Source organism: Vanacampus margaritifer, chromosome 1 (assembly GCF_051991255.1).
Source record: "Vanacampus margaritifer isolate UIUO_Vmar chromosome 1, RoL_Vmar_1.0, whole genome shotgun sequence".
Classification (NCBI taxonomy): Eukaryota; Metazoa; Chordata; class Actinopteri; order Syngnathiformes; family Syngnathidae; genus Vanacampus; species Vanacampus margaritifer.
The window spans coordinates 15,882,767-15,895,090 of NC_135432.1; the positions used below are offsets into that span (position 1 = coordinate 15,882,767).

The following is a 12,324-nucleotide window of genomic DNA, read 5'->3' on the forward strand; positions in this document are numbered from 1 at the left end:
TACGTGGAAACAATGTGAAAATTATCCTGCTTGTGTTAGCATGTTGCTATTTCTAGCAAAGTCTCACCAATTTAGCAGCAACGACTCTTTTGTAAAGCAGCTACTCATTCACAGCAATGCTGTTGGTTCGAGCTGTTCACATCAGCGGGGACACGCTTTGAAATACAAAAGTCGCTCAAAAAGTTCATTAAAAAAACAGCGTCCTGACAAATAAAGCCAAATCAACTCATTCACTGCCATTGACGGCTATAGACGTCAAAAATTCATTTGAACTATTTCTATTAGTTGACATATTTTTTCCCACTTTTGTTAACAAGTGTATGAAAACCTAGAATTTTTTTTTAATTGTACATTTAGAACAGATATAAAGTTTGTTATTAATCGTGAGTTAATTAGTGAAGTCATGTGATTAATTACAAAAAAAAAAATTGTCGCCTGACGAGATGAGTATTAAAAATTAGGGCCGTCAGGCAATTACAATTTTTAATTGCAATTAATCACATGACTTCAATAGTTAACTCACGATTAATCAGAAAATTTATATCTGTTCTAAATGTACAATAAAACATTCTAGGTTTTCATACTCTTGTTAACAAAAGTAGAAAAATAATGTTAAATTAATAGAAATAGTTCAAATTATTTTTGGACGTTTATAACCGTCAATGGCAGTGAATAAGTAATGAACCCATCTTTAGATATAATCCGCTACTTTGATTGACAGAACCACTGTATATAATAAATAAAGGTCAAGGGGGTTACCCGCCTATATTCCCACACACCCGAAAGAAATGTAAAAGTAGTTTTTCCCATATAAATTTGTAAAAAACTTTTCAAGTGTTGAATTTCTGCCCATTTCAATGAAGTGAGAACCCGCCTTGAACTTGTTCCAGTTTCTGCTCTCGCTGCCTCGCCATCTCCTCCTTTAGCAGAGGCCGAAGGTCACATCAGCAGAGCGCTGTGAATGTGAAAGCTGCTTTGTTCTCTCGTGCACTTGTTGTTTTGTTGGCTGGCCCCAATCACACACATGCATGAACATTACCCACACACGCAGACACCGCTACACTTCCTCCTACGCTCGTCTCTTTGTGTTGTCCCCCTTCCAAAGTCTTTGACCTTCAAAGTTCCTGGAAAAGGTCCAAGGTGTGTTAGCGTCACATCTTTTTGACATTGCAATTAAAGAGATTATGGCTACGCTGTGCACTTACGCAAAGGCCACGGCCACACAAGCAGGTGCCTTTTTTATAAATACATCACCGTCGAAAGTCCTTTTTTTTTCTTGTTTCATTTGTATGATGCACTATTATGCACCATAACCTCCGCCAAGGAGTTATTGTTCAGTTTTTTTGTTGCCTGTTTTCACTTTTGTCAGTGCAAATATCCTTTGTTGTGGAGGTTGTTTTTGGACTGTTGTTAGTTTGTTAGGCAGGATGACACTAAAACTATGCACCTGATTTTCACTAAACTTTAATAGACAAGTGGCACATGGGCCAGGGAATAATTATTATTAGTTGACGACTAAATACTATTTAATTTTGGTGCATATATCCAGTAGGAGTGTGCATCTCTCCAATAAAAAACGATTGGGGGTGCGATTTATCACAAGGATCATTCATTTTAAAGTGGAACAATTTGATTCAGTTTGATTCAATGAATTACGATTCAATTCAATATGTCAGTTCGTGAGGGCATGACGCAACAAGTTTTTTTGTTGTTGTCATTTTACAATATCCATATGACGTTCCACCGTTAATATCCAGATAAACGGGCGGACCATGAGTTGTATATTGCTAGCACGACTGCTTCACAATCAGACAGGTTAACTCATTTGCTCCCAAAAACGTATAAAAAGTTTTAAATTTTAAATATTGCCATGGTCTCAAAAACGTATTCGTATGTTTTTTATTTATGCTAAAGCATACAGAAGGCTTTGATGCAGCCTCTGACCTGAAGAGGTCGCTTAAAGCAATGGTAGTTATTACAAAAAACGGCCAGCAGGTGGCAGCAGAGTATAAGAGATCAAGCAGGGCCATGTTGCATACAACCTCATTTACCCACAGTTCTAAACAGTTTTGTGAATAATAATGAAACTTAGCTATATTCTAATGCTAATTGCTGCAAAACGGAAATAGATACAAATATACTTTCCTGAAGAAAGAAGAGACTCTAATCTTTCTTTTGGTAGGTTCCATGTTTTTATAGCAATAGAACACGATATTCTGTGGGCCTTGCAAAATCAGTCAAAATCCAGTCAAACAGTGGGAGTGAAGGGGGTTGCTTCAGTGAAAATAGCTGGGAGTGAATGAGTTAATTGTGGACCCTAAGGTTACGTTCACACTGCAAGTCTTGATGCTCAATTCCGATTTTTGGTGAAATCTGATTTTTTTTCTGTATTTGTTCACAGAACATATTAATTGCAACCTCAGTCTGTCTGCTGTGTGATCCATATGCATCCGCAAAGTGACCCCATTGCGCCAAAGAAGAGACGGCAGTCGTCGGGGCAAATCTTTTTTTTTTTTTCATCTCATATCTACAGAGAAAGCGATGCGGGAGGAGGTAGAAATAATATTTTGTGAAAATGAGGCGAGCCTTTTTGATCTCCTTATTTCACAGAGACGATTACTAACAACATCTCGTCATTTCCGCGCGTAATAAATGAACCAACCGTCTGCGTGGTTAAATTACTAATATCACCACAAATGTCAACTTTATGCTTCATGTTTCAAGTCGGATTCAATTTAAGTCACAAATCTTACTCAAATCAACTTCGCCGATTCACGTACGTCTCTCGTCGCATATTGGACTTAAGATGACGGAGAGGTCGGATATATGCAACCTGGTTGTTCATACTGAGGTCGCATTGCAAAAAATCGATGTATCTGATCTCGGACCACATATGAAAGTGACCCTGGTCGGATATGAAAAAATCGAAATTGAGCTGTTCACACTGGCATAAAAAAAAAATCAGATACAGGTTGCATTTGGGTAAAAAAATCAGATTCGGGTTGCATTTGCCTGCAGTGTGAATGTAGCCTAAATGGCTCATTGATGTGAATTTGAGTGTGAATGGGTGTTTGTCTAAATGTGCTATGCGATTGGCTGGCGACCAGTCCAGAGTGTATCCTTCTCTCGCCCAAAGTAAACTGGGATAGGCTTCAGCTCACCCGTGATCCTCATGATGCCAAACTGAAAATGAAAAAGGGCACTAAATTGGAAGTTGACAAATTGATGACGAGTGTAAACCGGCTTCTCACCCGAAGTGTGTGTGTTAATTATTGCATTAGTGCAACCTAGAGGAACGGAGTTTATTGCCTAGCACATCATGATTGTTCCATGACTGACGCTGACGATATTACTTGTGATTCGGGCTTGGTGGAGATCTGTGTTATCCCAGGTGCCATTCAAAGTACAGTATTAGTTTACTGTATTTTGTTAAATCCATATTCAATGGATGTTTAGGAGTAGCTCCACTTAAGTATGCATGTACTCTACATGCATAGCCTATGTCTTTCTTACTGCCATTTGTCAATATTGTTATTAGGGGTGGGAATCTTTGAATGTCTCACGATTCGATTCGATTCCGACGTTTGGGTCTGTGATTCGATTCGGAATCGATTTTCGATTGTGAGCGATTTTTGATTCAAAATCATTTGATTGACAATGATTTTTGCTTCAATCTATAGATGTCCAAGGAATTGTAATGATATACTCAAGTCTGACTCGCTAATGCTAATTAGCGCGCTACTTTATTGGATTAGCTTGATCGTGACTTTTTCTTTCTACTCTCTAATGTGGCTACAACTTAACAGTGTATTAGACCGCGTGGAACCACACTGCCCCTCAGTGGCCAAACCGGGTACAACATGAACAGCGCTCCAAATGAAGGCACACACAGACAGTATAAAATAATTGAAATAAAATTGATTTTGGGACATTTAAAATCGATTCTGAATCGTACTAAACGAGAATCGTGATTCTTTTGAGAATCGATTTTTTGGCACAGCCCTAATTGTTAATTGTGCCTCTTTCTGTAAATTACTTACTTGACAGCCTAGAAATGTGCTTTCACATGGGCAGGTAAAACATTTTTCTCAGGGGAATAACTGTACACTTGAAACATTCCAGAGTAGGTATGGACATTGTCTAAATTGCCCCTTTGTGCCTGTCCATACCACTCGTCCCTCATCATATTCTCTCTCTCTCTCTCTGGCCTCTCTGGCCTGCTCTCTACCTCCCTTGCCTCTTCACTCTCCCTGCGAGTCCAGAAGAAAGGGGTGGCGCATTCCAACAGCCTGGAGACCGTTCCCCTCTTTCAACCAGTGGCCCGCAGAGTGACAGTGCAATTAGAATAATAATAGCTGTCCATTCACCCCAGTGCCCCAGTGACGAGGTAGCCGGCCGGAGAAAACCAGGGAGGGCGAGCCGAAGGGCGGAGAGAAACCAGCACTCGGGAGCTCCCATTGGCCCTTGGCTTTCCCTCTGTTTTTACACCACCGCCGGCGCCGGTAGCACTCTCAAGTTTGTTTTACACTTTCTGCTGCATCACATGTGCATGCACGCGTAAACACACACATGGCAGAGACCGGCGTTCAAAGACACTTTTGAGTGAGTGCTTCTATATTGTGAGGAGATCAAACGTGAGTATGAATACTTGAATCGCTTGCGAGCTCTCATGACTTGTTTTCTTCTTTCAGTGCTTATTTTGTAATGCTCTTGTGTTGTTAGTAAAGTTGAAGGGTGAGGCGTCATCACTGTAGCGCCACTTGGGCTAAACTAAACTGTTCACTGCATTGTTGAATTGTAATGAGAGATGCAGATAACTAGTGCAGATGGCATTTGTGTAACTTCATTGAGAGTGACCTGATTTATTGGTCAACGCCGAGAGACAAGACAATCCAAAATATTTAGTATTGTACAAAATTTATGTGCATTACACTACTGTATTTGTTTGATTTGTTGTTAATTCATGTGAATGTAGCCATATATAATTAGAATAGTCATCAGGAGAATCGCAACCCATCGGCCAAACAAGACGTGTTTGTTTGGCCATCTGTTTGCCACTTAGGTACCTACTTCCTGGTTATGAAGACTGGCAGCGCCATTATGATTTTTGGGCTTGGACGGTTTCATTGATGCCATAGAGACTCAAACAGTGAAAATAAGCTCTGGTATCTGAATCTGTATCAAGATACTCACCAACGGGATAGCAATCATTTTGGAATGAATGACATGACATCATGACACCGAAGCTAGTATTGGTCTATATTGTATTTTATAGCTCTAATACATATTGGTATCCAAATATTGAACTTTTTGAAGGCAAACTCGGTGGACATGAAATGAGCAACCTCTTGTCACCAGCGTCCAATCAGATTGCCTTGTCATCACTATATCGCTTACAGCCACTAGCCAATAGTTCTGCGGTATCCAGGGAATTTTATTTGAGGCTAGAATTGTGAATATGAATATTCCAAGTTATTACATATAAGAAAACAGGAGACACACACAACAACATGTTTTTATATCTTAGTAAACTCCCTTATAGTACCATTTATTCTTTCCTGTGGCAATCCTGTCACCACAATTATTTGTCTTCGAGGTCACGCTGGTGCGTGACGTGAAACATGCTTGTTCTCGCCTGTCATTTTGTGTTTCCACACATGCACACACATATTCTGTCCCATTCAGTGTGGACGCCCCTGTGTTTGCAGAGCCTGTGCATACAAGAGGCCCTTTGCTCACAACTCAGCCAAGATGAACTACACTTTAATGTCAGCATTGCGTATAATTGCCTATTATCATCATTTAACAGATAGTAAGGGAAACAATCCAACATTTGCACATTTCGTCAGGATCAACAGATTTAAAATAAAAAGGATCTTCTTCGATCCATATGGAAGACCAAAAGTCCCCACATTAAATAAATAACTACACCATTAAATCATTAAATAAATGTGTAATGAAATAATTAAATGTGTCATTTATTAATTAAATATGGAAATAAATAAACAAATAATTAAATAAATGTGTCATGAAATAATTAAATATGGAAATAAATAAACAAATAATTAAATGAATGTGTCATGAAATAATTAAATGTGTCATTCATTCATTAAATTACCTACATATATAAATATATATATAATCTGAATCAATCCATATGGAGGACCAAAAGTGCCCAAATTAAATAAATGAATACACCATTAAATAATTAAATAAATGTGTCATGAAATAATTAATTGTGTCATTTATTAATTAAATATGGAATTAAATAAACCAATAATTAAATAAATGTGTCATTCATTAATTGAATTACCTTTATATATAAATATATATATAATTATTTCTATATTTATTTATTTCATGGTCCTGTGTTCATTTTATCTGTCAAACTTGGCCATCAAAGTTAGTGGGCGGGGCTAAAGCCTGATTCACTCAAATCTTGTCTAATCGACTACTCTGGCCTGAAGTGGTTAGCAACATGGCGGCTACGGTGATGGATTTATTTATTTTTCTAATATAGAGTGATCGAGGCTTGTTGTGCACAACCAACATCAAAATAAAAAGCGATATTTCCACTATTTCGCTAAAGTACAATTTTGACATGTAGGTGTTTTTATTGAAGAGTGATTTGCTTCTGAGGCGTGGTTCTCGTAATGTCCTGCTTCGACTCTCGCGAAATCTCGCAGTTCTTGTAGGCGGTCACGTCACGAGAGTAAATAGTTTGCGTGTATGGAGCCGCGGGCAGCCTTGGTCCTGTACTTCCTACATTTTCTTTCTTTTACCGGGCGAGGTCACATGACTACAGGAAATGGGGGAAAAAAGTGTTTCCATTACACTTTTCATGAAACATCGCAACACAGTGACCATGAAATAATTAATTAAATTGAGAAATATTTGTATATATATATATATATATACACATATATATATATTTACAAATAATCATTATAATTCATTATTTAATGACACATTTAGTAACACATTGATTTATTGAATTCCATATTTAATTAATAAATGAAACATTCTATTCATTAATCCACATTTATTTAATTATTTAATTGTGTATTCCTTTATTTAATTTTGGCACTTTTAGTCCTCCATTGATCCATGCTCCAGACCAGCAAAAAAAAAAATTCTGTGTGATCAAAACATAATGCACAGTGTTTAGCTGCTGGCCACCCTTCTAAAGTTCCATCTTTGGGTTGCATTTTAGAGGAGTGTTACTCAAGGGCCAACTGTAAGAAATCTAACAAATTTACTGTCCTCTGTGCAAATCATTAACTACAATTTGGAAATATTTGAGCGTTCCCAAGAGCTTTCACAACATTCACGCACGTTCTGAAACCAGAGAGAGAATCGAACCATCCCCACGATGATATCTTGCCCCAGATGGCCAAAGTCAAAACACTCCAGCAATTTAACAACAAACTAATCTTCAGCTTTAAAGACCTTGAAAGATATCTGACCAAAGCTTCAGCGCTTGTCCCAGACCCACAGGAAATTGCAACATTGCACCTGGAATGGTGTAATACGGTAACAGTTTTGCTTGTTAAGCATGAGGTAGTTCAGTAGCTCAGGCTGTAAGAACTTGACCTTGGACTACTTGCAAGAATCCATCTCTGGAATTATTTAAAACATCACACCCAAAAATTTTCGTTGCATTTCATTAAATTATGCCCCAAATTACCTGACATTAACCGATTTACAGATCCTGAAAATAGTTTTGGATTTTTTCCATTTTCAGAAACCTTGCTGTAGAAGTCATTGTTTAATCTAGTTTGGTTAATAATGAATGAATCATCAAGAAGTAGTCTATGATGGTGTATGTACTATTTGCTGTTGATCAAAATTAGATCGTTTGGCCTCGGCAGCACTGAAAGCGACTTGCAAACGACATTTCCAAAGAGGTCTCAAGGTGGTCATATGCATTGAAATTGCTACCACAAGTTAAAATGCATTTGCTTCCGTCTGTTTGTTGTCAGATCCAGACAGCTTATCTGCTCGTTTCATGTCCAGTGTTGCTGATGACCACCATGGCTCTGTATCTGATGCTCTTCATGTTCGGTGAGTACAATTCCATCCTTCTTCTATTGCATTTGGGTTCCTTCATTCAAATTAGTAATGGATGATGTTTGAGAACAATGTGTTCCAAAACATGTTCATGGTTTATCGGCATGCTAGAAATTGTTCAGCCTGGTTTCCAAGTTGACTGGCATTTAATCAACAAAGGAAAAAGTTCACGAGTTCATCAAAATTAAAATAAGAGCATTATTTTGGGATGATGTTCAGATCGCAAGTAGTAGATTCAAGTAAATCTTCTCTTTTGCAGACACTAGTTATCTACAGGCAACTCAAGCATAAATTCTCTGTATCCACTCAGTAGATACAAGAGACATTTTATGTAACAACATTTTGTGTAAAGTTGTGCCATTGGCATTCCCATGGGAGCAATAGCAGCCGTTAGCACACCTCCGTGTGATATCATAACTTCCCGCATCACATCATGTCTAATACATTTTTTGGGGGTAAACATTTTGCTGTAACTCCGAGTTGTACAACATCAATAAACTTCAGCGGTAAAATCTTCATTGTTGATTATAAGCGATATATGGATCAATGTGGTACAATACTTATATATATATAATATATATTGAAGTAGCTGACTCTTTATGCTCCAAAATAAATGTTTTTTTTCTGCCGGGATGTTTTTTGCTAGAAAAAGTGCCAACGTGTGAGCGGCCTTAAACTAACATCTAATGCAGGGGTGCTGAAGTTGGGTCCTGGAGAGCGCCTATCCAGCCTGTTTTCCATGTTTCCCTTCTGCAGCACAGCTGAATCTAATGATCAGCTAATCAGCAAGCTTTGCAGAAGCCTGATAACGATCCTGATCATGAATCAGGTGTGTTAGTGGAGAGAAACATGGAAAACAGGCTGGATAGGGGTTCTCGAGGACCCAACTTGAGCACCCCTGATCTAATGATGACCTTACAAAGAAATCAAAATGATGAATTTCTGAATTGATGGCTCACTGCATGACGGTTATGAACTACTGAATGAATTGATGGATAACTTCACGAGTGTTCATATAGTTTGTTTACATTCCTGCAAGCTTACCTGCTCTGCTTAAGGTGCAAAGAAAGTGTTGCAAAGAGTCTCTTAAAGGTGCATTGGCATTCATTCACGACCACAGTGACACCTGGAATGTTTCCGTTAATGAATAACATTTTCCATCCTGTCTCTACATTCCTGCCGTTGCTGCTGTATACCGGATGGAAATTGGATGCCTAGGGGTGCGTTTACCTGTTATTCTTTGTGTGTGTGTGTGTGCGTGTGTGTGTTTCATTGCCTCATTCTACACTCTAATAACACACTTGTAAACCAGCTGTCAATGATCTCCTTGTTCTGACAGACATGCCTCGGTCCTTCTCTTGAGTTCTTTGGGACTCACAGTGGCTATATGCGTCGTTTTCTATATCCAACGTGTCAAGTTCCAGGATTGGTGTCACAAAAAGATATATTTTAAATCCAAACTGCAATTCTTCCCCTTCACCCTGCTGGACTCTCACACACTTTTCCAGGCTTCTCTGCCACACCTTAATGCACTCCTGGAAGGATTCATCCAGGTTCCTCGGCATCGACCTTATCTTGAGTTGGTGCATTGTCATGTTTAAAGAGATGACATCACAGAATTTTAAGCCCTTCCACAGTTAACTATAGGCATATAATGATTAAATCTTACCTTTCACACCATGGCGATGTAATTTTTTTATGAAAGATTAGGTATTTTGCTGGCTATTTTTCTTTTTCTTTTTTTTTTTTTCTTCTTTGGGGAGAGCTCAGTATTGATCATTTGACATGTCATCATCATTGTTCTCCCTTTTTTTTTTTATATATATATATATTTTTTTTTTTGCCGGCTATTTTTCTAATGCGGAAGCAAAACGCCCGGTTCAGTAAAACCCCGCCTCTCCCCGTGTGGTTGCCGCTTCCCTCTCGTCCGAACCGGCTACAGCCAAGGAGCGCTGTGTGGCCACGCAAGACCGGCCAGCCGTTGTAGTGCAACCATGACTTCAATTCTTCAACAAATATTTGAAACAAAACGGCTCCTTGCCACAATAAATCGTAGTGGAGGAGGAGGGAAGAAGAGGGGAGAAAGAAAAGAAGGGGAAAAAAAACAGACAGAATCCTGAGTTCGTCTTGAACCAGAGACCTGTTGCTTACAGGGTGAGCAAGCTAACCACTACACCATTCATTCATTTGAATTCCAAAGCACAAAAAGTTTTGCACAAGTATCAGCCAGAACCCTTTCTGGGATTTTAAGACAATTGTCATTGCACTTTGGCATTGCAAATATGGAGGATAATTGATTGCTTTGAATTTATTTGGACAGAATATTTATTGATAAAAGGCTGCTTTTGTCACTATCCCATGGAGGTCTCAGAGAAAGTGGGCGTGCGTTTAGCCCGCAGAGGCGGTGCGGGGGCGGGGCTGCACCTAATGACGTCAAAAAGTTCCAACAGCTCGTTTTGTCAGGTTGGGAGGGGCTGGTGCTTGGAGAGCAGAATGATCTAAAATTTCTCATAGAGGGGCGAATGGAGGAAAACACCACTTTGGTGATGTTTTTGGTGAGGAATTTGCATTTCAACATGGCTAAAAGCTCCAAAAAGTTGATTTTTCACATTTCTGTCCCTTTAAGCAGCCATGGTGAAGGAGTTGTCCTGCCAAAAGTCTCGTATCTTCTTGTGCACTGAACAAAGCAAATGCCATGGAATCTCTTTGTAGATGTGCTGGTTGAGCATCTGGCCTTGTGGCAAGAACTTGCAGTTTATAGCACCCGATACATGGAATAATGCAATCAGAAGGGCTTTCACTTTGGACTTTAACTGTCTTGCTTTCTTCGGCCTTTGCTTCTCAAATTAATAAAATTTCTCCGTCAGATTTTAGTGGCATTGGAGCTATTTTGCAAAAGCAAAATCAGTGTTGCCAACTGAGGGTTTTAGTCACTATATTTGACAACTAGCAAGAAAGTAGCCCAGTGGATTCAATCACAGATTGAATTGTGCTTCAATTGGAATCATAAACCAGAGTTTTGTTGGAAAAAAGGTTATATATCGCACAGCCCTACATCTTGCTATTTCTCCACCACACAATTTGACTTGCAGCAAGGTGCCGATGGATGGGGAGGTTGTAACTTGTCAATGGATCTTTCAGAATGACACTGACCCAAAACATGCGGGCCATGCAACAAAAGAATGGCTCAAGAAGAAGCACATTAAGGTCACGGGGTGCAGGCTAGCTGTCCCCAGACGTTAATCCTGTAGAAAATGTGTAGGGGGAGCTGAAGCCACGACTTGCTAAATGACAGGCTTAAAACATTAGGATTTGGGCAGGATCTGGAAAGAGATGTGAGACCAGCTACAAGAAATGTCTGATCATCTTGGTCGGAAGTAGCTGTATTCATTTTGTATCGGTTAGGTAAGAGCCACTTGTCAACACATTTGAGGGATTTTTGTTCTTTTGCCAAACAAATACCCTCTGCTGGTTCTGGTGAGCAACTCTCGATAATTTGGTTCATTAAAGCAAAGAATGATGGACTCTTGATTTGTGGCTTATTTTCAAACAAAGTAGATAAGGTAGGCTTGGTCTGAACATGATTTGAAAGATGGCTTTGTGCTTTCATTAGAATGCTATTAAATGAAATGCTACTAAATAAATGTTATGAAACGGTAACAAAATGAAACAAAGGGTTCTTGTTGATGTTTTTCACATCACAAAACTTCTTGCCAACAACTTCTGGATTGTTGGAAAGTGTAAAAAAAAAAAAAGTATACTGTAGCAAAAAAATGCATGAGCAGCACAACTGAGTACTTCGGAGAAATAATTTATATGCTGTATTGCATTTGAAATTTATATATATACAATAAAAATATAGACGCAGCACTTTTGTTTTTATAGTTTCCCATTTTTTAATGAGATGAACTCAAAGATCTAAAACTTCTTACACACATACACAATATCACCATTTCTCTGTTCTTCACAAACCAGTCTAAAAGGCTACTCTAAAAGGTGCAGTTTTGTTTTACTGTCAGTTTTTTACAAAACTGCACCTTTCAGAGTGGCCTTTTATTGTGGGCAGTCTAAGGCACACCTGTGCACTAATCATTGTGTCTAATCAGCATCCTGATATGGCACACCTGTGAGCTGGGATGGATTATCTCGGCAAAGGCGAAGTGCTCACTATCACAGGTGTAAACAATATTTAAGAAAAATGGTGATATTGTGTATGTGGAAACGGTTTTACATGTTTGAGTTCATCTTGTAAAA

At 38.8% G+C, this 12,324-nt stretch overlaps 1 protein-coding gene across 3 annotated transcripts in view; it reads left to right on the plus strand.

Annotated features, from left to right (window-relative positions):
• The window catches only part of lamb2l (laminin, beta 2-like), a 47,361-nt gene that overhangs the window by 7,251 nt on the left and 27,786 nt on the right, over positions 1–12,324 (plus strand). For 2 of the 3 annotated variants that reach the window (XM_077582724.1, XM_077582744.1), the window contains exon 2: positions 7,983–8,064. In XM_077582724.1, coding sequence (XP_077438850.1) covers positions 8,025–8,064 — 40 coding nt within the window. In that variant the 5' untranslated portion in view covers positions 7,983–8,024. Of the gene's footprint in view, positions 1–4,408; positions 4,635–7,982; positions 8,065–12,324 lie in introns of those variants that run through there. The other variant, XM_077582734.1, reaches the window with a different exon arrangement.